The sequence below is a fragment of the Notamacropus eugenii genome, chromosome 4, assembly GCF_028372415.1.
Source record: "Notamacropus eugenii isolate mMacEug1 chromosome 4, mMacEug1.pri_v2, whole genome shotgun sequence".
NCBI classification, from domain to species: domain Eukaryota; kingdom Metazoa; phylum Chordata; class Mammalia; order Diprotodontia; family Macropodidae; genus Notamacropus; species Notamacropus eugenii.
In genome coordinates this window covers 91,425,938-91,450,937 of record NC_092875.1, presented here as the reverse complement: position 1 = coordinate 91,450,937, position 25,000 = coordinate 91,425,938, and the positions used below count along the sequence as shown (strand labels likewise).

At 43.0% G+C, this 25,000-nt stretch overlaps 1 protein-coding gene across 2 annotated transcripts in view; it reads left to right on the top strand.

Annotated features, from left to right (window-relative positions):
• The window catches only part of ADGRB1 (adhesion G protein-coupled receptor B1), a 262,780-nt gene that overhangs the window by 29,424 nt on the left and 208,356 nt on the right, over nt 1–25,000 (top strand). For both annotated transcript variants that reach the window (XM_072602911.1, XM_072602909.1), the window contains exon 2: nt 19,708–20,769. In XM_072602911.1, the coding sequence (XP_072459012.1) occupies nt 20,001–20,769 (769 nt within the window). In that variant the 5' untranslated portion in view covers nt 19,708–20,000. The remainder of the gene's footprint in view (nt 1–19,707; nt 20,770–25,000) is intronic.

Here is a 25,000-nt window from a genome sequence, read left to right as displayed (position 1 = left end):
GCAGGAGTAAGAAAATTGCCCATAAAGGATCTCTGCCAAACCTGATACCACAGAGAGCAGCAGCTGCATCATACTAGGAAGAAAATCAGTAGAGATTCCCAGTAATTCACATAAGGAAAAAAAAATCCAAGACTCAAACCAGCATCAGTGGTCTAGTCACAGATGCATGAGGTGTGGGGTAATAACAGAATTAACTCTCAATCCTGATGCAAAGAAGCAGATCTAACCTCTTAGAGATCATTGACTCGAGACTAAAATATGATTGGCAAAAAGATTCTCCTCTTGAAAAGAACAGCAGGAAAAAGGGAGAAGAGGGTGGCAGAGTATATTAAAGGAAGGTGCTCATGTGAAAAAAGAAATCCATTAGCTGGAGGGAACAATGTGTAGGCAAAGGTCAATGGAGGGAGAAACAGAAATAAAAATTTCTTAGGAATATACTGTAGAGTGGACCACCTGACTGGAAGGGAGAAATAGATGAGTTATTTGAAAATAAAATCATAATCCTGGTATAAAAGCAATGTTGTATAGTGAAAAGAGTGCTCAAGGAAGGATAGGTATATATTCCAGTCCTGGCTACAACATTGGCAAGTGATGCATCATCATGGACATTCAACTTAGGTTCTCTGGAATGTACAGTGGATAGAGTTCGGGACTTGGAGTCAGGTAGTCCTGAGCTCAAATTTGGCCTCAGACACTTCCTAGCTGTATGAACCTGAGTGAGTCACTTGTCTTTTTGGGCTCAGTGTCTTCATCTGTAAAAAGGGGATAATAATAGCATCTGCCTGCTAGGGTAGTTCTGAGGATCGAATGAGATAATATGTGTGAAGTGCTTTGTAAAACTTAAAGCACTATTAAACACTTGCTGCTGCTGTGGTTATTACTACCTGTTTCATAAGGTCATCGTGAAGATCAAATAATTTATGCCAAATGCTCTTCAACAAAGTGCTTTATGATAATAGCTAGACCTTTCATGTAGCCCTTTAAGGTTTGAAAAACACTTGATTTACGTTGTCTCAGCTGGTCCTCCCAACAACCCTGTTATTATTATTCCCAAATGATTTATGAGGAAACTGAAGAGAAAGAGGTAAATCGACTTGTCTAGGATCATACAGAGACAGCCAGGTGGTATGGGGGACAGCACATGGGACCTAGACCCTGGGAGACCTGAGTTCAAATCCGGCCTCAGATGCCTACTAGTTGTGTGACCCTGAGTTAAATTATTTAACCTTTGTTTGCCTCAATTTCATCATTTGTAAAATGGGGATCATAACAGCACCCACTTCATGGAGTTATTGTTTGCCTCAGTTTCCTCATCTGTGAAATGGGGATAATAATAACACCTACCTTATGGGGTTACTGTGAAAATCAGGTGAGATAATCATTGCAAAGCTCTTAGGACACTGCCTGGCACATAGTAAGTGCTATATTAAAGAGAGCTATCATCTTCATCATCATCATCACAGTCAACAGGCATCTGAGGCAGAATTCAAATTCATGTCTTCCAGATCCCAAGTCCAACACCCAGTCCACTGTGCCACCTTAAACATTTCTCTTTCTGGGAATTGAATCAGCACTGATGCTGTGGAAGCGCTGAATGCTAACCACTAGACCACCAGGAAGGCCTATAAATGTCGGCTATTATAGTGGTGATAGGGGCTTCAATCATCTTGACGTTTGCTGGAGCACTCTTTCTCTCTCTGCCAAAATGAGAGCACCTGATAGATTTTTTACTTACTTCAATGATGACTTCATTTTTCAAATGGCAAAAGAAACAATCAGGGGGAATTCTATCATGGATCTGCCTCTCATCCATCATAGAGTAATCCCAACTCTGCCATTTACTTTCTGTGTGACCTTATCCAAGTCATTTCCTATCACTGAGCCTCAGTTTCTCCATGGTTTGACTGGATGATCTCTAAGGTTTCCAATAGCTTTAATATATGACCCCCACCATCCTATGTTCCTGTGAAATGACAGGAACCACATAACAAAGAAATCATTCCATCTTAGTATTTGCAACAAAGGAAAGGAAAGCTGGACATTGGCCTGAAATGTTGAGAGAGTTGTTTGTAAGTGGTTCAGAGGAAAGACTGATCTGATTCCCCAATCTAAGGAAGACTTCTTAAGAAGCTAACAAATAATTCTGATTTGGACAGACCAAAAAAGATGTAGAAAAATACAGGTATGCATGTGCAGGGAATTTATCAAGTAACCAAATGTTATCATGTACAGAAGATGGAGGGGCAGCTAGGTGGCACAGTGGATAGAGCACAGGGCCTGGAGTCAAATTTGGCCTCACACACTTAGTAGCTGTATAACCCTGGGCAAGTCACTTAACCCTGTTTGCCTCAGTTTCCTCCTCTATAAAATGAACCAGAGGAGGAAATGTCAAATCATTTTGGTATTTTTGACAAGAAAACCCCAAATGGAGCCACGGAGAGTCAGACATGACTGAAATGACTGGACAGCAATAACAATAGAAAGTAGAAGCAAGGGCCAAGAATAGAGGACAGATATAAAAAACAGTTTGTTCCCTTAAGAGCACTGTCAGGCATGCTATCTCTTTAAATTATCTGAGATTGGCAATGGAGGCTAAGGCCAATGGAAAGGGCCCTTTAAGCTATATTAGAGTGAGTGGAAAGCCAAAGAAGAGAGAGAAGATACAGAAATAAATGTTTGAGGTAGACTCACAATTATAAGAGATGACAGGGAAAAGGCATAACTGCTCAATCAATCAATAAGCTTTTTTTTTTAAGTGCTTCCTATGTGCCAGGCACTGGGTATACAAAAAGTGGCAAAAGACAGTCCGTGTCTTGATAGTGCTTACACCCTAAGGTCAGCTCTTCTTTTGCTTCTGTTTTCTCTGCCTAAAAGACTGCTCTTTGGATTGGTAAGAACAAAATTAAAAGGTTAATTTGGAGTTGAGATCCAGAACAGGTGAAGTTGTAGTAAGGGAGGAACTACCCGTGTTTTATTCAGTCAACCAACACACATTTTTGGTTGCTACTGTGTAAATGTCTTTGGATTAGACAGTAAGAGGCAGTAGCCACAGAGACAGAAATGAAAGAGTCCCTTGGGAATCTTCCATTTTATTGGGAAAAACAACATGTGCACATATAAGTATGTACAAAATGCAAGGTAAACGTAAGCTAACTTGGGGAGGGGATGCATTATCAGATAGAAGGATCAGGAAAGGCCTTGTGTAGGTGGCACCAGAGCTGAGTTATAAAGGAAATCAGGAATTTAAGAGAAGGAGGTGAGGAGGAGATGTATTCAAAACCTTGTGCAAGTGCATGGGGATGACAATGGAATGGAACCTGTGAAGATCAGCTTGAAAGCCAGTTTGACTGAACTGATGAGTATCTGATGAGAAATAACGTGGAATAAACCTGAGAATAAGTTGGAGCCAGATTGTGAAGGGTTTGGATAAAGGGTATGTGTAAATGTTAAGGACAGGAGCTTGTACTTGATTCTAAAGGCAATTCGGAGCTGTTAGAACTTATTGAATAGGACAGACATATGGTTCAGGATACCTGGACTGGAAGAAGTAAATCCCAAGGTAGTGAAAGGCTGAATGTAATTGCTGAGCTGCTAACAGTGCTCATTTAGATTGTGATGAACGAAAGATGTCTTAAAGGGCAAGAGAGGGCAAATATCTCCATTTTTTAAAAAGGGTAATAGAATCTGTAAGCAATAGGCTAGTAGATTTGACTTCAACTTCTTCTAGTTTTTAAGGGAGCGTTTGTGAGTGTGATCCTGGGCTCAAGTTGGGATCCCTTTGCTTGTGTGACTTAATTGCCTCCTTTTGTAAGCCTACAGAAAGATGGCATGTCATCTATCCACCAAGGGGATGCGATATGTGGAGGTCCCACTAGGTGACGCTCTGCTTGAATCAAGCACCCAGACTCTTCAATTACTCTGACATCTGCAGATAGATGGACCCTTTCCTAAGAAGCTGCAGTATTTCTACTGACCACCAGAGGGTGGTCAGCCTGCAAAGAGCGAAGTGTTTCCCCACCTCTGCAGGTGCTGTACCATTTTAAAGGTTCAATTAGTTTGGATTAACTCCTTGTCGGCCTGCGCTGAATTTGATCTAGGGGATGAAATGGAACATTGCTCAAAATATTAAATCTGTAGCTTCTGTTTAGCTAAAACCCTCATCCTGTTTGTGGATTATTTTCCCCCATTCATTTCTCTTTGCATTCATAGATTGACAATTACACCTACTGTGAACATGCAGCATATTGTACATAGAATGAAATGAAAAGGAATCAAGACAAGGAACTTTTATGCCAGGATATTTGTCTCCATCCATCTCCCAGTCCCTCCTTTTTGTATTCCTGCATTTTGGGGCATGGAACAGTGGCTGGGGCACTGGGTCTGGAGTCAGGAAGACCTGAGTTCAAATATAGTCTCAGATGCTTACTGTGTGACCCTGGGCAAGTCACTTAACTCTGCTTGTCTCAGTTTCCTCATCTGTAAAATGAGAAGGAAATGGCAAACCCCTTTAGTATCTTTGCCAAGAAAATCCCAAATGGGGTCACAACGAGTCACACATAACTGAAATGACTGAACAAATCTTTGTGCATGGAAGAGAAGAGTCTGGACCACCATACATACCTACAGTTTGGTGAAGGGCATGTGCTTCCCCTCCCAGGATCTTGAATTAAAAGGGGAAAGCCAGGAGTGTTTCTTTCTCCTTTTTCTTCCCCACCTGCCTTCAGGCTCTCCTTCTGGGTGGGACTGATTTAGGCCTTTCTACCTGGATCAGCCTGATTATTCCAGTATCTCCCTAAAGCTACTCCTGCACTCAGTCTCCCTTGCTACCATCTCTGAAGAAGGTTAGAGGAAAAAAATCACAAAAGAGAGCATAGATAAAGAAAAAGGGGAAAAGAACATGTTGTTGAGTCATTTCAGATTCTCCATGACCCTTTTTGGGATTTTCTTGACAAAGATACTGGAGTGTTTTGCCATTTTCTTCTCTAGTTTATTTTACAGATGAGGAAACTGAGGCAAACAGGGTTAAAGTGAATTGCCCAGGGTCACTCAGGTAGTAAGTGTCTGAGGCCAGATTTTAACTCAGGTCCTTCTGACTCCAGGACTGGCACTCTAACCATTTCTCCACCTAGGTTGAGAGATGGTTTTCAGGTATCTGCTCTTTTGACCTGTTAATCTGGATTTCTAATCCAGTGTGCATTCTAAGTAAGAGCATTTCTGCTATCCTCTTTGTCTTAAAGAAAGAAGGGGGAAATCTCACTTTTGGTCGTATCTCATGATTCTACTTTTTCTGTCTCCCTCTGTGGAAGATTTCCTGGACATCAGTGTGTCCACAGTTTTTTTTTTAAAAAAATTATGCAGAAGCACTAAGTGGCATGAATTTTTAGAAAGGAAAATGGTGTTCACTGAGAGCCCAAATGGTTCCAAGAGGACCATGTCCTCACTGACAGGTTTAATAGCTTGGCAGATTAATTGGAATACCGTAACATAGCATAACTAAATTTCAGCAAGGCATCTGACAAAGACTCTCATGCTTTCCTTATGGAAAACATGGACAGATGTAGACTAGATAATGTTAACTTTAGGTCATTTCAAAACTAGTTGAATCTCTTTACCCAGAGAATGGCTATTAGTGGGTTAATGAGGGAAGTTCAGTGTTTCCAGGAATATGTCCTGGGCTGTGTGCTGTTTGATATTGAGGATCAAATGAGATAATGTTTGTAAAGCACTGAGCACAGCGCTTGGCTTCCTTCCCTCCTTCCTTCCCTAACTTCCTTCCTTTCTTCCTTCTTCCTTCCATCTTTCCTTCCTTCCTTTTTTCTTTTCTTTTTCTTTTCTTCCTTCCTTCTTTCTTTTTTTCTCCCCTCCCTACCTCCTTTTCTTCTTTCATAAAAGTGAAATGAGGTGCCTGCATTTGATTAACCAGACAACTTATCTAACACAAGATTTGAACCCAAAGTTCTCCTGACTCATTCCAAATCCACTTTCTCCCCCCACCCCTCCTGCACTATACTAATCTGCCTGGACCAGGAAAAAAAGCTAAAGGAATCTGATTCTTTCTTACAAGAGGTATGATGTCCATGCTAAGGGAATGGCAGTCCCACTCTACTCTGGCTAGTCTATTTCCTTCTGAAGTGCTGTGTTCAGCTCTGAGCACTGCATTAAGGAAGGACACAGATGTTCTCGAGTCTGTCTGGGGTTATGAGGGACCTTAGTCACACAAGCACTATTGGAAGACTCTGGGGAAGTTTAGCTGGAGATGATCAGATTGAAGGGGGTGAAGGGTGAAAGCTCTTTAAATATTTGAATGGCTTTCATATGGAAGAGAGATTAGCTTTGTTCATCTTGGCCCCAAAGAACAGGACTAGGGAAGGTGGTTGGAAATAACAGAGAGTCAGATTTAAGCTCTGGGTAAAGAAAAACTTAATAAGAACAATCCTAAAGTGGAATGAGCTCCCTCTGGAGGTTCCCTTTTTCCTCCAGGGTACTTAAAGCAAATGCTGATGAAGCGCAGGTTTGGGATTTTGCAGATCCTGCTCAGGTATGAGGATAGAACAGAAGACCCCTGAGGTCCTTGCCCAAGCAGAGATACTCTGCTTTGGTGTCACTGCTCTGGCTTGCCATAGTTAACACCAGGGGACCGTATGATATTCCAGATAGAGCTTTTACCTGGTAGTCGGGAATCCTGCCGCTCTCACTTGATCAGTTTCTTTCCATTCTCCTAGGTTCAGTTTCTTCTTCTGAAAAATGGGTTGCTGTATGGATGAGAGATTAGGGGCTCAGTAGTTCAAAAAGAATTAAAAATGGAAGGCAATGGAGAGGCAGTTAGGGGGTGGCAGAAGGCTATGGTGAACAATCAATGAGAGATTTAGAAATAACGGGAGCGCAAGATGAGGTAAGTGCACGAAGAGAAGGGATGCACTCTCCATGTGGCAAGGTTGGTGGAAGATAGCTGGACAGCCAGAGTGGAATCTTTGGGGTGTCAGAAGGCAAGGGAGGTTGCCTGCACTCGGGGTGGATCTCTGTGAGTGAAATTATGGAAAAATAGGGTGGAGAGGTTTTAGGTCCCCATCGTTGGAGAGAACATTGAAATGGATGAGAACACATGAGATCCCACTTCCATTTGAGTATTTTTAATTATTTAAGAAGACAGAATTGGACTAAAGGGTCTCTAAGTGAGGTTGCCTATAATAGTGTTTGATCAGATTTTGCTCCTGAGAGAGAGGGGAAGAAGTGGTAGGGGTGAAAGTGGCAGGAAAGACCCTGGGAGATAGTGAAAAGAGCCCTCACTCCCCGTGCGATCTTGGCAATGTCACCTGACTTCTCTGGACCTCAGTTCTCCATCAATAAAATGAGGGGGCTGGATTAGATGACCTCTAGGGTTCCTTCTACCTCTTAATGTATCAATAATAACAACAGCCATCATAATTAGCATTTAAATAGCACTTTGAAGTTCACAAAACACTTTAGGGAGGTTAACTCATTTGATCCTGACAACCACCCTTCAAGGTATGTGCTATTATTATCCTTGTTTTACAAACAAAGAAACTGAGGCACAGAGAGCTTAACTAGCTAGTGGTTGAGGCAGGATTTGATGCTCTAAGTTATGCTCTCCATGCACTGCGCCACTTTGCTGCCTGTGAACTGTGACCTCTAAGTGAGGAGACCTAATTCTGAATTTTGGCTGTGACGTCATGAACTTGCTGTGGGACCTTAGGGGCGTCTCTTCCCCTTCTGGGCTTTGCCATCCCTCCTCCCAGTCAAATGAAGGTATTAGTAATTACCTCTCTTACCCAACTACTCCTGTGGGACTTGAAAGAGGATGTAGTGAACCAGAACACAGGCACTCATATTGTATTCAAGGAGTTTTACTCCTGATGGTTCACATTTCTGTCAATATTTTACAGCTTACAATGCACTTTCCTTGAATTTTCCACTGGAGGGAAGTAGTGCAGTAATTATTCACATTTTACAGGTAGGGAAACGGAAGCTTAGACAGAGGAAACTCGAGCCCAAGGTCACACAGCTAATCAGTGTCTAGATCTGGGGTCCAAACCCAGAGTTTTTTTTTAACTTGCGAGGAGAAGACCTTCAAAGCGCTCTGTTAAAACTACAGAGCAGGCTCAGTGGTCAGGCCTGGGTCAGGGTCTCCAAGTTCCTGCTTATCTGAAAGTCCAATCATGAAAATTTTAGAGAATTGCAAACTCTCTCTCAATTCTCCCCCTCCTCCTCAGTAATAGTATGTCTTAGCAGGAACCCTTGAGATTGTGCCCAGACTGAAAGGAATGGTTCAAACTGATAACATTTTGAATACTGGGAAAAGATAGATTTGGGAAGGGTTTGTGGGCCAATTGGTCTCCCTAGGACCAGTCACATGAATGAGTAAGTGATAGCTGTCCTGCCTACATGTAGTACATTTAGGACAAGAATTTTTAATCTGTCAACTTATAAAAAAAAAGGTGTGTGTGTGTGTGTGTGTGTGTGTGTGACACATGTATAATATGACACTATATATACATACATAAGTTAATTTATATATAATATAAAATATATAATATTAATGTATCATATATGTATTATATATAATATATTAATATATTATATAACAATACATAATAGAAATATATTTATACATATTTAATTATATATAATTGGCACTATATGTGGCACTCTATATACCCACATGATTTAATTTATATATAACATATTTAATCATATATAATTGTATTTCATTATAATGAATTTCCTTTGTAAAATTATATAATTTCTTAATGAATTTAAAAATATAAGCCATATTATACATGTGTCACACACACACACACCTTTTTTTTTTTTATAAGTTGACAGATTAAAAATTCTTGTCCTAAATGTACTACATGTAGACAGGACAGCTATCCTTTGCTCATTAGTGTGACTGGTCCTAGGGAGACCAATTGGTCCACAAACCCTTCCCAAATCTATCTTTTCCCAGTGTTTAAAGAGGTCCATAGGCTTCATCAGACTGCCAAAAAACTATACATCATCAGTCTTCTTGCTGTTTCTTTCATACAACACTCCTTTTCTGTACTCCAAGCCTTTATGCTGGCTCTCCTTCTTGCCTGGAATGTTCTCCCTCTTCACATCTACCTCCTGGCTTTCTTGGAATCTTAGCTCAAATTTGACATTCTTCAGGTCTTTCCAATCCTTCCAACCCCAGCATTACCTATCCTTTACAAATGTTGTACATACCTAGTTCTTTGCATTAAAATGGGGCCTCCTTGGTGGTGAGGCTCAGTTTGTGTTTTACCTTTTTGTACCCCTAACACTTGGTATATAATGCCTGACACACAGTAAGTACTTAAATGATTGTTGACGGAGGGACACAAAAAAGGTTAAGAATACCTAATACGCTTTTTCTGGGTTGGATCTGCTCTTGGAAACCATCTGAGGTGAGTTTCAGATTGTAAGGAGCTGTTTTCCTGGAAAAATTCTAGGTCATCTCATTAAAGGGTTGACTTGTGCCCTTTTCAAGTTCAAATTCAAAAGCTCTTTTTAATTTCTGTTACATAGAAGCTATTATGCTAAGAAATGGGGATACAGAGATAAATGATGTGGAGCCCCTCCCCTCACGTAACTTACATTATAGAGATAAGTATAAAACAGTATAGAAGGTGAAGAAGATTTAAGGAGGAAAGAACACTAACATCTACATGATACCTTAAAAATTTTTTCAAAGTGCTTTACAGATGTTATCTCCTTTGATCCTAGTGACAGTTCTGGGAGGTAAGTGCTATTATTATCCCCGTTTTACAGATGAGGAAATTGAGACAGATGTTCAGTGGTTACCCAAGGTCACACAGAGACTGAATGTTTGATGCCACATTTGAACTCAGGTCTTCCTGATTCCAGGTCCAGTGCTCTCTCCACTATTCCATCTAGCTTCCCTTTTGCTAAGGAAACAGTGATCTCTCAGAGCCAGGGTGGATTCATCAAGAACAGGTCATGCCGAGCTAAACTGAACCTCATTTCCATTTTTGACAGGATAGTTAGACTGGCGGATCAGAACAGTGCCTAGGATGCCTAGATTTCAGCAAAGCGTTTGACTTGAGTTTCTCACCATATCCTTTCATATCAAAGAGAGAGATGAGGCCAGACAAGAATAGTGGAGATGAATTCAGAACTTGTTTGAGTTGTAGCATGGTGCAGTAAACTAGATTTAGAGTCAGAGAACGGAGATGTAATTGCTGCATTTGCTATTTCCTGCCTGTGACCTGGGGCCAGTTATTTCAGTTCTCTGGGACCCATTTCCTCATCTTTAAAATGCAAGGTTTGGATTATTTGGCCTTTATGATCCTTTTCAGTACAGAATATTGTGATTTTTATGACTGACCACTCATCATTAATTGGTCAACCTTATCCTGGAGTTAGGATTCAACTAGAACACCCCAGGCTGCTGTCCTTGGTTTTGCGCAATTCAGCATTGGAATGCCTAGAATAAATGTGGAAATGGCATTGAAGTCAGGTTTCTGAGTGAGTAATGGGGGGAAAAGATGCTTAATGTGCCAAAGGGGATAGAACTGGGTTATTAGCATGGCTCAGAACTATATAGCCAGGTGCTTTTTTCTCTTATTTCTCAGGTCTCCATAGATGCTTTACCTATGAGATAGTGGAAGGAGTACTGGACTTGGAATCAGGACGTCCCAGATTCAAAAGCCTATGCCATTTATCCACAGTTAGTAAACCACTTGACCTCTCTTAACTAGTTTCCTCCTTTTAAGTTAGACATAATAACAGTACCTATCTCACAGGGTAGTTTTAAAGACCAAATGAGATACTGATGTTAAATGCTTTATAAACATTAAAGTTACTTTTGTTAGTCATTATTACTATTTGTAGTGAATCTTCCATTTGAGTTCTTCTTGATACCATTCTCTGTTGTTTTCTGAAATAAATTCTTTGACAATCTGTCTCTGTGTAAAATGCTGGTTGGATGACTTGAAGGTGCCCTTTTACATCCAGAAAGCTTAATCACTTCCTTTTACCCCATTATCTCCCCCTTCTTAAGTATGAGCCAGCAAACCTACTGGTAAACCTACTGGTTTATGGAAAGAGATCCACTCAGCCAAGGGTGTGCTGAAGCCAGATCTGAAAAAGAGCTGATTGTTAAATTTTCAGTGCAAGCCTTTATACTTCAGAAATTGGCAAATGCTACAAAATGGGGTTTGATTTATTGTTTTGTTGCTAGTTTAGACTTAAGAAAGTGATGAACAAAATGTTAATAAAAAGGATTGAACTTAAGCTTATCCTGCATGCTTTCCACCATTCCCCCACCCCAAGCAGAGAACCAGCATTTAGACATTTACTAGCTTACCCTTGGCTCAGTCCTTTTGAGTTTTACATCAGCCAAGGGGGATATTGCCAGCATTGTTTTTGGAACAGGAGGTAGGAAAGAACAAACAGTGAAGAAAATGAGCAGCTTTCTAGTCTTCCCTGAATCAATTCTTCAGGATAAGAGTTTATCCTTTATCAGCAATACCCATATTTTTTAAAAATGCACTTTTCAAATCTCTAGCTTCACCTGCTTTACCATTGACTCTTATATGACATTGGGCAAGTTCCTTGTATTCCATTCTCTGCCTTGGCAATCTAAGTCCTAAAGATCAGATGAAATAGGGGATATGAGAGTGCTATGGAACATGCCAATCACTAGACAGATGCCTTAGGAAGGAGGTTATTATTCTCATTCACACCGGAGAAACCTTCCAAACTCAGCAGAAAAGAAGACAATCAGACTGAACAATTTGTTTCCAATGACCTATTGCTGGGGGTCATGGCCTGGTAGGTTCCTATAGCAAATGGACCCCTTTGGTTTCCTTCATAGACTCGTGGAAGTTGGGAGGGGCCTTAGAACATAGAACATAAAGTATTGGAGTTGGGGGAGATAGTACAATACTGAATATTAAAAAATAGAACACAGAACATCAGAGCAAGAGGGAGCGTTAGAACTTAGAACATACCATAGAGCTTGGAGGAACCTTGGAACATAGAAGGTCAGGTCTGGAAGAGACCTTAGAACATAGAACTTTAGAGCTGCAAGTGATGTTAGAACATAATTGATAACCATTTGTTAAGTGCCTACTATGTGCCAGGCACTGTGCAAAGGGCTAAGGATACAAAAAGAGGCAAAAGATAGTCCCTACCCTCAAGGGGTTCACAAAGTAATGGAACTCTGACATGAAATGTCAGAGTGGAGCAGGACCTTAGAACCTAGACTGTCAGAGCTGGAAGAGACGTTAAATCATGGAATTTCCAAGTTGGAAAGGTCTACAGAATGTACCTCATCCACCCTTTCATTCTACAGGGAAACAGAAAAGGGAAGTGATGTCACACAGCAAGTCAGTAGCTGAGTCAAAACTAGAAACAACACAACTTCATAAAGGAGCTGGATATTTAGAAGGAGAAGGAGACAGTCCAGGGAAGATCAGACTGAGAGGGAGGAGGTCTGGGTTTTAGTCCCAAACCTTGCCACTGACTGGCTGTCCAATGGATTGTCCATGGAACCCCATAATTCCCATGGAGTAGAGATACTTTTGGCCTCTTGGGGATGCCCCTTTTCCTAGCACTACTGGCTCAAGATGTTAGATCTAGAGAATGATTGAGGTTGCCCAGTTGGAATTCTCCAATATCTTCTGAGAAACTGCAACCCTCTCAGAAGTTTATGAAGGAGACACATAAACAGAGCTCCTCTGGAGAGGCCAATTCTGTGAATTATCCCATATTTTACCGGTGTTCCAGAGTACCTTCAAATGCACAATCTACTTAGATCCTCACAGCAGCCTTGTGGTACAGCAACAACTGTCCCCATTTTTGTGATGGGGACACTGAGGCATGGCTTGACCTGCCTTAGCTTTCATAGTCATTCGGTGGTAGGGTTTGAGACTAAAACCCAGATGTCTTCCTTTTGAGCCTGATCTTCTATGTACTGTACCTCCTTCCCCTTCTAAATATCCAGCCCCCACATAAAGATGTGTTGTTTCTCTGGAAAGCCAGGGGAGTTGCTAAGAAACAGCATTGGAGAAACTTCAGGACAGAGCTTATAATGGAGGTTGGGGGGAAGCTGGGAAGAAAAGAGGGGAGGATCCCGGTGGAGATGTTAGGTTTGAGACATGGGAGCATGGCAGCATAGGAAAGAATCTCATGAGCTTACCTAGGTAAATAGGATGAAGCAAAGGAGTTTTAGGGTTCATAAGATCAGAGATCTAGTGTTAGAAAGGATTCCAGAAACCTTCTTGTCCAATTTCTTCTTTTCACTTGAAAAAAAGCTGATACTTAGGATGGCTAAGTAACTTGCTCAGGGTCAGCCTCAGATGTACAATTTGAACCGAGTCTCTCTGAACTCCAGAACCAGTGTTCTTGCCTTTATATGTATCCCCTATATTTAGCACAGTGCCTGGTACAGAATAAGTTCTTATATGTTTGTTAATTAACTGACTGACCTTTCCCCTCTACCATGGCTTTGTATCCATCTGCCTATGGATCCTGAATAAAAGTTGGAGTCAGGGTCAGGGTTAAAGTTCATATTAAGGTTGTCATTAAGGTTAGTGTTAGAATTGACCTTGTTGTCAGCATGAGGATTGGTTCTAGGTCAAGGGTTCCCATTGGTATTAGCATTAGGATAATGGATGATGCCCAGTAGTCCATATACCTCTGCAATTTTCTTTCTTTTTATTTAACTCTGTGATGTCATCTTCTATTCTTTGTTTCAATTTATTTCAGTGAACTTTTATTAAATTATTACTAATTATCATTTAATTATATATAAATAATATAATTTGAATATTAAATTCAATTTATTAAGCACCAACTCTGTTTAAGGGACTGTAATGGTTTCTGGGCCCCTAGAATATTGTGCCAAACCTTAAGACTCCTTTCCTCTCATCTCTTTTCTTTTCCCCATAGGGAAATATTGACAATCACGTCAGACACAGAGTGATAGTTAATGAATGCATGTCAACCTGGAGGGAGGTCTCTAGTGGAATGCTTGAGGGGTCTGACCTGAGTCCTATTCTGTTCAACATTTTTATGAGCAACATATTGAGAATGCTTGTCAAATTTATCACTGTCACAAAAGTGGGTGGAATAACTAACACTTTGGATGAGAGACGGGATCTAAAAAAGACTAAAACAGGTTGGAACAATGGTCTAAAAATAGTAGAAGAAATATTTTCAAATACTCAGATAAATCTCTGATCTCATCAACATGGATGTCCCTTCCAATGATGAAGAATGTGACCCATCCAGGCCTACCCATACTGTATGACTTTTATTCATGTCCCATGAAACAAGGATGAAATATGAGGCATGAATCTAATGTCTTGCAGTTAGGTTGAAAGAAATCAACTGTGTGAGCAAGGGATGGAAAGAAATTGCTAGACAGATACTTTTCTGAAAAAGATCTGAAGGTCTTAGTTGATCTCAAACTCAGTCTGAGTCCAGAGTGTGACAGGGCTGCCCCCAAATCTGGTTTGATCTCAGGCTGCATAAACAGCAAGCATAAGGTCCAAGATGAGGAAGGTTACAGTCCAGTCAAACCAAATCTGGAGTTAGGCTGCTCAGTTCTGGGTACCACATTTTAGGACAGTCTGAAGCATATCCAAAGGGAGAGTGAGTAGGATCTTGAGGGGATGTGAGATCAATCCACATGATTTTGAGGGGAAGGAAATGGAGATATTTAGTGGAGACAAGAGATTTGGAGGGGATGGCATTATCTATCACTGATGCCTCACCCAGTTCCTTCCAGCTTGCCGACTCTTCTGAGCCTTTGCTCCTTTTTAATTCAGGTCACTGACTTTGTTCTGAAACCTTTTGGGGGCCTACCTAGCCCATGGTTCTGCTTTGGGGGAGATGAAAGGAGGAATCTGGGACCCTGCCCTCCAAAAGATCATAGTAGAGAGATAGAGCAGGACCCTGACCAAGTGGAGCTTTTATTGGGGAACCAAGCTTCACCCTATAATCTATGGAGGAAGAATTAAGTACCAAACTGTATTTCAGAATTTGTGGAGCAAGTAATAATAGTGCATACATACAGTTAGTTTTACAATTCAACAAATTTTTCAAATTATTGATGTCTTTTGGGGGCATTATGTTTTCTAATATCTCTCTCTCTTCTCCCTCTCCCAGAGAATCATCTTCTATAAAATAAAGAGTAAGAAATGAGAAAGAAAAACAATTCAGTGAAACTAACCAGTATATCCTGCAAGTTCACCATGCAACACTGCATAAGTCCCCCACCTCTGCAACAAAGGAAGGAAGCTACATCCTCTTGTCCCTTATTTGGGGTCAAGCCCAGTCATCATTTCATAGTAGACAACTTTGGTTATTTGTTTCTTCTGCTATTTCCATTTGTGTAGTTAATCGTTTATATTGTTTTCTTGGTATTGTTCTCTTTGCATCAGTTAATATAAGTCTTACCATGTTTCTCTGGACTCACCACATTCGTTGTTACATTCCATTTGTGTTAGCCATTCCCCAATAGATGGACATTTGCTTTGGCTTCAGTTCTTTGCTACTGGAGAAAGGAATGCTATGGGTATTTTCAGTTTAAGCTACTATTGTATTATATGCAAGGCACTCTACTGAGTGCTGGGGATACGAAGACCAAAATCCTTGCATTTCTATGGGAAGGATGCTTTCCCTACTCTCCCCCAAGTACTGAAATAAATCTTTGGGCTCATTGATGGGGATATTCTCTTGAATGATACAGATTGCAGCCCATACGTATAAATACACAGTTATCTGAAAAGAAAGAGAAACACTGACAGATGGGGGAGGAGGAGGATCGGGGAAGACTTCCTGGGCTTTGAAGGAACAAAAGGATTCCAGGGGAAGGACATGCACTCTAAGTGTATAACTTAGAGGAGTCTACATATACTCAAGCCTAGTCTCTTTCCAGTTCTGTTTGTGCATTACATTAGACATCTCCTGCTGTCTATCCTGTAAAATCAATTATCTAGAATGGATCTCATGATCTCCACTTCCCTACATTTCCCCATCCACACAGCAAGCTTCCAGATTTCCCTCTTTCTCTTGAGGGCACTATTATTCCAGTCAACTGAGTTCACAAGCTCAGATTCTTCCCTTTCCCTTAAGCCACATAAACAAGCCTTTCTGATCCCTTCTGCTGCTACAACATCTATCCCTCACTTCCTCTCAGGTTCGGACTTTTCCCCTCCCTTTTCTGGACTATTGTTAACAGCATCCTGGCTGTATGATCTTGGACAAGTAACTTAACTTCTGTTTGCCTCAGTTTCCTCAACTGTAAAATGGGGATGATAACCTCACCTAACTTCCAGGGTTGTGGTGAGAATCCAATGAAAGATTATTTTTAAAACACCTAGTACAGTGCCTGGAACATGGTAGGCATGTTTTCTTCCCTCCTCCCTTCCTCCCTTCCTCCTTTCCTCCTTTCCTTCTTCCTTTCCTTCCTTCCTTCCTTCTTTCCATCCTTCCTTCCTTCCTTCCTTCCTTTCTTTCTCCCTTCTTTCCTCCCTCTTCCTTTCCTTTCCTTTCCTTTCCTTTCCTTTCCTTTCCTTTCCTTTCCTTTCCTTTCCTTTCCTTTCCTTTCCTTTCCTTTCCTTTCCTTTCCTTTCCTCTCCTCTCCTCTCCTTTCCTTTCCTTTCCTTTCCTTTCCTTTCCTTTCCTTTCCTTTCCTTTCCTTTCCTTTCCTTTCCTTTCCTTTCCTTTCCTTTCCTTTCCTTTCCTTTCCTTTCCTTTCCTTCCCTTTCCTTTCTTTTCTTTTCCTTCCTTCTTTTTTTAGCCACCCCCATCTCCATTCCATCTTCCTTATAGCTGACAAAATAAGTCCCTAAAGTATAAATCTGGCCCAATCACTCCCCTGCTCAGTAACCTTCAGTGACGCCCTATTACTTCTAGGATCAAATACAAACTCATCAGCTTATCACTGAAAACCCTTGTCAGTCTAACTCCAGCCAAACTTCCCAGTCATTTCGCATCGCTACTCTTCATGCCACATTCTCCATTCAAGCCACATGATCCTATTTGTTAATTCTCAAGCTAGGCGTTTTATCTCCCATGTATATGTGTGCTCTGAATGGGGTATGTCTATGTGACAGGAGAACCAAGATGGCCCCTGGGATGTCTCTGAGGTAACACCTTGCAATTCTGGCTGTGGCCTCTAGTAGCCATGTCTAGTCTTCAGAGAACCAGGAGCATCTCTAGGCTGAGGAGCTGAGGGACAAAGACCAATGACCAGTGATAGAAAGAAAGCACTGCCTGGTGCCAAGGACAGGAGCTTTAGGGAGTTCAGACCCCGGGGTTCTGGCACCCTTAATGTCTCTCTCTCTAATAATAAGCCACTGAGGACCATTTCCACAACTGACTGGAGAGAATGGGCATGGGAGAGGCTCAAGATTCTTAGGCCATTTTAGGGGATTTCTCAGAAATCATATATTCCAACCTTCTCCTTTAGAGAGAAGGAAGCTGACATCTAGTTCAGGGGAAATGACTTGTCCAAGGCTACATAACTGGAATTATACATTTTTAGAAACAGGCTTAAGGATCATCTAATCCAACCCCTTCATTCCAGAGAAAACTGAACCCCTGAGAAGGGGAAGGAACTTGCTGTGCATCGCAGAGCAAGTCATTGGCAGAGCAAGTCATTGGCAGAGCTGGGATCTGAACCCAGACCTTCCAAGTCCTGGTCTTGGGGTGTGGTCTTTGCATGATAACAAGCTGCTGCTGAATTTCATCCTTCTCCTACAGAAGAGTGACAATAGTAATAGCTTGGGGTCTGGAATCTGAGGACTTGGCTTCAATTCCCATCTCTGATGGGTGCTGCCTATGTGACCTTGGGTAAGTCCCTTGGGGGCCTCAGTTTCCTCACCTGTAAAATATGGAGGTTGGACTAGATGGTCTTTAAATTTTAGCTTCCTATAAAGAGTGTGAACTGAGAGACAGAGGGAGAAGCAGAGAGAGTGGGAGAGGTGAGAAGAGAGAAGATGGGGTGAGGAGAGATAGGAAGAGAGAGAAGAGGGGGCTGGAACAATGGGAAAAGGAGGAGTGGCCCAGCCAGATCCAATGGTGCTGGGAACAAGGCCAGAGGGTTAAAGAAACAAGTTGATTGGGGGAGGCAGACAGGTGGTTGTAGCCAGAAGGATTCTCAAAGTTTCTAAGGATGATTAACCCTTCAATTCATTATAGATGGAAGTGGTGGCCAAATGAACAGCTTACCAGAACTGTATGGACAAGGACAGACTGCTCTCTGCTCCCTAAACGCTTGCCCCACCCCCAACCAGTTTTTCTGGGGGCAATTATGAGGCAACTAGTCTGTCTTTAGACAGAAGGGGGGGGTGAATAAGATGACCTCTAGAGGTTCTCAGCTCTCCACTCCGCCCCTCAACTTTTCTGCCTGACATTCAGAGTCCTCTGAGAGACAGATGGGGAGCGGATGGCTGGCTTGAGGGGGAAGGACCAAGAGATTCAGAGTCAGGGGGAGAGAAGAGAGAGCAACTTGGAGCTGGTGCAGCCAGGAGGAGAGAGGAGAGGCTGGAGAGAGAGACAGAGACATAGAGAGATAGAGAGACAGAGAGAGAGAGAGAGAGAGAGAGAGAGAGAGAGAGAGAGAGAGAGAGAGAGAGAGAGAGATACACACACACGCACACACACACACACACAGAAGAGAAACAGAGACAGAGATGGAGAAGGGAGGAGAGAAGAAAGAGAAGCCATAGTACCAGGGCCACAGGGAGGGAGAAGGGAGGGAGACAGAGATAGACCAAGAGACAGAGACAGAGAAAGGGGGAAGGAACTGGAGAGTGACAAGGAGACAGACACAAAGATAGGAAGAGGGAGAAAATATATAGGCACTGAGAAACAGAAGAGAGGAAAGAGGAAGGCAGAAGAGAGAAACAGGAGAGACAGAAGAATGGAGAGTGAAAGAGGGAAGGAATAGGAGGGGAGAGGGAAGGAGGGAAAGAGAAAGCAGGATAGATTGACCTGGAGAAGAGACAGGCTAGGGGAAACAGCCATCAGAGAGAGGCCTGCAGGAGAAGACACACAAGGCAAGTTGGCCTGCACAGGCCCAGAAGAGAAAAGTCCCTGCAGAATTCCCTGGGTGGGAGGAGGGATGTGGGCGGGTTGGCACTGCTGCCAGTTAACTTGCTAGAGGCAGCTCTGAGGCTCATTGAACCCTGGGCCTGGGAAGATAAACCACGGAAGGAGCAAGTGTAGCTTCTTCCCCTTTCCCATTTTTCCATTTGCAGCAGGTACCTGCAGACCCCACTCCCACCCCCTCCCCAAAGGAGGATCTGCTGCCCCCCCCCCAGAGCCATTGGCTAGCCTCCATTCAAGGAGCCAGATGTGGGCAGAGGGCCCAGTCCCTGGCTGCCCTGGGATTTCTAGCTGATCATGATGTTCTGAAACACCTCTGCAGATGTGACCTCAGGCAAATCTCCCACCTCTGGTCCTCATTTGTAAAGGATGGGCTTAGGTTCAGCAGGGTCTGAGGTTTGCTGGCTGTGATCCTCTCTCTGATCCCAGATCTGGGGGTTAGTAGGGGAGCGGTGCCCAGATGCCCTTTGTGGTCGGAGGTCCCTATCCTGTGTCTTCCCATTGCCCCCTTCATGAGGGGGTCTATGAGATGGAGGCAGGACCAGAGGGCCCACACTCTCACAAATGCTTAATCTTCCTTTCTTTCTGTTTTTCCTGTCTCAGCTACAGTTGATGGCCACAGGAGGGAGCATCTGTCTGGAAAACGCAACTTGAAGTATTTTCAAAATCGTCATTCCCCTGCTCACTGCCTTCTTCTCTTCTGTTTACCTGCTACGGCCCTCCAGTTAGCCCCACGCCCCCTCACTGGTTCCCACCTTCACGTCTAACCCCGGATCTCCTCTTGCACTTTGCTGGCCTCCTCCTTCCCAACCCACACGTGGAGCCCTTGTTATGTCCAGACCTTCCCCAACTTTGGCTGCCGATTGCGTTCAGTCCCGGGGGCCCCGAGATCTAGGATGAGGAGCCCAGCTGCTGCCCTGGACCTGGTCTGGATCCTCACTCCTCTCCTCCTCTTTCTGGTCCAATCAACCTGGGCAGTGGGTGGCACTGACCCCGGACAGGGGTCTGACCCCTGCTCCACACTTGTCCTTGGCAAATTCTTTGGCTATTTCTCATCAGCCTCCGTCTTCCCAGCCAACGCTTCCCGCTGCTCTTGGACCCTGCGGAATCCTGACCCACGGCGTTATACCCTCTACATGAAGGTGTCCAAGCCTGCTGGGCCTTGTGGGCCCTGGCCTGTTCGCACCTACCAGTTTGACTCTTTCCTGGAGTCTACACGTACCTACTTGGGGGTGGAGAGTTTCGATGAGGTCTTACGTCTCTGTGACCCCTCGGCTCGCTATGCTTTTCTCCAGTCCAACAAGCAGTTTCTGCAGATGAGAAGACAGCAGCAGCTGGGGTCTGACGATCAGGCCTTGGTCTCTCCATACCCAGGCCCTGATGCAGAATTCTCTGTGGAGTACTTGGTGGTGGGCAATCGCAGCCCCAGCCGGGCTGCCTGTCAGATGCTTTGCCGCTGGCTGGAGGCCTGTCTGGCTGGCAGCCGGAGTTCTCATCCCTGTGGCATCATGCAGACCCCCTGTGCCTGCTCTGGTGGGGATGCCCCAGACCTAGCAGCTGGTGAGAACCCTTCCCGGGGGGATGACTGCCTGAGGGATGGCACTGAGAGCCCAGAGAACTGCCTCACGAGCTTGACCAAGGACCGAGGAGGGGATGGCAGGACTGGTGAGTGATCAGGGTGTCTCTGACAGCTGACTTCCATCCATCCTAACAAAAATCCAAGGGTGAAAGAGCGCTGAATGTGAGCCTGAATCAAGCTGGTGGCAGGGATGTGTCAGAGAACATGGCCAGAGGTGGTATAGGGAGATCCTTTTTTCCCCAGGGCTAGGGAATCTATAATTATTTTTTGAGGGGGGCCTCTATCTGTTCTTGAAAATGATTCATCAATCAATCAATGAAAAATAATGGGATTCTCTGAAATCCTTCAGTGAAGGGGGAATTCCACATTTTATTAAGTCATGGGGATTCTCAGGATCATACCATCAGGTCAATGGAATTTTAGGAAGGTTCTCAGTTCTAAGAGGATAGTGATATTCTAAATTCTGAGAGGACAATAAGGGTTCTAAATTCTACTAGGCCAACAGAGTTCTAAATTCCAGTGGACCCATGCAGTTCTAACTTCTAAGAAGATAACGAGGTTCTACATTTTAATAGGCTAATGAGGCTCTAAATTCAAAGCAATCTGTGGAGTTCTAAATTCTAATAAGCCAAAGAGATTCTATATTCTAATAATTCGATGGGGTTCTAAATTCTGATGATTCTGAGGTTCCAAATTCAAAGATTCATAGGGTTCTAAATTTTAATTGAACTGTAAGGTTCTAAATTCTAGAGAACAGGGGGATTTTCAAATTCCTTTCAATATGGAACATTATGACTTCTAAAGAGCAAAGGGATTTTATATTTGAAATCTCCACCCAGGGAAATTTCGAATTCTGTGGAAACAGGACTTGTGAAGTTCCAACAGGATAGGGGAATATACCTCCAGAGGATATGAGACCAGAGATCTTCTGGATTCTAGTAGACCAGAGAAATTCTAAAGATGGGGGTTATCAACCACCCCCCATTCAGGTAGTGGTTTTGGGAATTACTGATTTAGGACTAGAGTGTGAATTCTCACTCTGATGGACATTCCTTTCTTAAGCATGATGGTCTACTAGGGGTGGGGAACCTGCAGCCTTGAAGCTACATGTGGCTCTCTAGGTCCTCAAGTGCAGCCCTTTGATTGAATCCAAACTGCACAGGACAAAGTTTGGATTCAGTCAAATGGCTGCACTTGAGGACCTAGAGAGCCATATGTGGCCTCAAGGCTGCAGGTTCCTCATCCCTGGATCCCCAACAACTCAATATAATACCAAAGCTCCCTTACTCATGTTTTTAGGTCCTCTTCTCCTCTCTCCACTTTCTTCCTTTCCCTTCCCTGCCCCCATGATGTCTCATGACCTCAGAACTCTACCAGTCACTTACTCCTACTAACCTTCCTCCTTCTATCCTTTCTCCATACAATCATTCCTCACATAGCTCTGTTGACTATAGTATTCTTCTGTCTTGTCCTTTACCAAGGATAAAGCTTTTCTGAACATCATCTATGATCCATGGAGCTGGGAAGGAGGTGGGGTGGAGAGGAGGTGGGCAGAGATCAAGGTCAGTATAGAAACTCAGGATTGAGTCTGATACCCTTGGTCACTAATCAGTGTCAGTAGGATGTGATATTTGTTTGTTCTTCATTTTCAAAGAGAACCATGGCATCAGGAAGGTGATGCCATGACATGTAAGTGAATTGGATTTATGTGAGGAAGGGCTGTGTAAAGTCACCAGCTTCACTTTCTCCCTCTGGAGCCATCTGGGTCCAGTGGCCAGATATTCATCAGAATGACTGAAGATGGCTCTCAGAAGGATGTGTATTCTGAGCTGGGTCTCGAAAAATGGGCATGGAGTTGTATCCCCCTCTACTCACACTAGGCCTCCCTTGTGGCCAATAGTACCTTATTGCAAGCTGTATGGCTTCCAGGGTCAGAGGTTCAGTGGGAGCTCTGTCTGTTCCTAGGATTAGGATTGATTTTGTGGACCAAAGCTAAGTGCTGTCCTAGGAATGACCACATGTCTTTGGTCCCATAAGCCCTGGGCTCTGGTCCTTGCTCATTCAGGTTCACTGTGAATATTGAAATAAATAGGAAGAGAGGCTGTGGTTGGGGTCCAAAGAAAACACATGGTCAAGACCTAGGGAGTAGATCTGGATGGGAGAAAACATGGTAGCTGAGGCTCTAGAGATTTAAACTGTAGTTGCAGCTCAGCCACTAGGCAGCTGTATGTTCTTGGGTAAGTCATTTCCTTTAAAGTTGTGACCTTTCCTCCATTTTTTTTCCTCCCCAGGTGTCTTGTATCTGCTTAGTTCAGAGGTGAAAAATGGTTTTCATAATGTCTTAGAAACTAAGAGAGTCAATGTTCCTGTTGCCCAGGAGACAACATGAGGTTACTGAATTTGGGAGTCAAGAAAATCTGCTTTCAAATTCTGCCTTAATTTATAAACTTTGTTACCCTGGACAAGTCACTTTATCTTTCTCTGCCTCAGTTTCCTTATTTATAGAATGAGGGGATTAGATTATAATCAGATTGCCTCTGGTTTTTCATTTATATTCCTTTGTTATTAATCTAGACTGAATTCTGAGGGGTAGGAGAGGCAAGAGAAATTGTAGGGAAAGAAGTTGCACCACCCAGGCAGGATAAGGCAGGTTTAAAGATTAAACTTCAGAGGTCATCTGGTCCAGCTTTCTGCCCCTTTGTTCCTGATAGTCCATCTTGTCTTTTTCTTGAATACTTCCAGGGAAGGGAAGCTCATTCCCTTCACAAGCAACCCATTGTGTTGTGAGATAGCTCTGATTATTAGAAAGTTGTTTTTTTTCCTTAGATGGAGCTGAAATTTTCCACTTTGTAATTTTACCCTTCACTGATTTTATTTCTGCCCTTTATGGTCAAACAGAATAAGTTTATTAACTCTTCAATCAAAAACCATTCTCCTCCTTTGCACAAGGTGCTGACGTAGACATTGGAGATAGAAAGACAGAGATGAACAGTTCCTACCCCAGGAAGGTTACATTTTATCTTGTGGATTAGATAGAATTCTAGCAGAAGAAGATACAAAACAAATACTAGGGGTAATAAGCTAATGAGCAGCTAGATGGCACAATGGATAGAGTTCTGAGCCTGCAGTCAGGAAGACTTCTCAGTACTCAGATGGAGAAGAGAAGAGGAGAATTTCTGAAGTTTAAAGCGCATCCTGGAGAGCAAGGAGGTTACTTTTGTCCCCTGACTGCACTTCCTCTTGGGGCAGCTAGGCCACACAGTGGAGAGTGCAGGGCCTGGAGTCAAGAAGACTCATCCTTCTGAGTTCAAATCTATCTTCAGACACTTACTAGCTGTGTGACCCTGAGCAAGTCACTTAACTCTGTTTGCCTCCATTTCCTTATCTGTAAAACGAGCTGGAGAAGGAAATGGCAAATAAAGTAGTGACACAGCTAGTAAGTGTCTGAGGATGGATTTGAACTCAGAAAGATGAGTCTTCCTGACTCCAGGCCATGCACTTTATCCTGTCCATTGTGTGAGGGGCAGCTAGGTGGTACAGTGGATAGAGCACCAGTGCAGGAGTCAGAAGGACTTGAGTTCAAATCTCACCTCAGACATTTGACACTCGCTAACTGTGTGAACTTGGACAAGTCACTTAACCCTAATTGCCTCATCCTGGGTCATCTCCAGTCAATTCAGATGACTGTGGAGGAGAAGTGAGGCTGGTTACCTGCACAACCCTCCCTCACTCAAAACAAAGTCAAGTGCAAGTCATGTCATTATTTCTCTGATGTCAGGGTCTTCTTCAGCAAAGAAGGATGAACACACAGTCATTGTGCTGCCTATCTGCCCTTTAAGTGAAGGTAGGTGCAAGCAAATGCCTTACAGAGAAGCAGCATTGTGACCAGTCTAATTCTTATGCCAAAGGACAGCCTTTCAGATATTTGAAGAAATCTGTCTTTCCTCTCCCCTCCCATCCCCATCTCCCCTCCTCTCCTCTCCTCTCCCCTTCTCTTCTCCTGTTGAGGACTGAGAGCCTTTTTGCACTAATTCTCATTCATTGTCAGAATAAATGTTCCTTTAGAAAGTAGGGGCTTTGAATTCAAAGAATTCATTTTCTTTGTATCTCCACTAGGTAGTATAGGGCCATGTATATAGTAGGCATTTAATAAATGCTTGTTGATTAGTTGTTTGATTTGTTCATTCATTCAAACCTTTATTAATCTGTGTGGAGGTTTTAGTCAAATGGAGGGATATGAAACTGATACACAGCTCCAGTATAAAGAATCCCATGATGAATGCATGAGAAAGATGCAAACAAAGCATGATTGGAGGC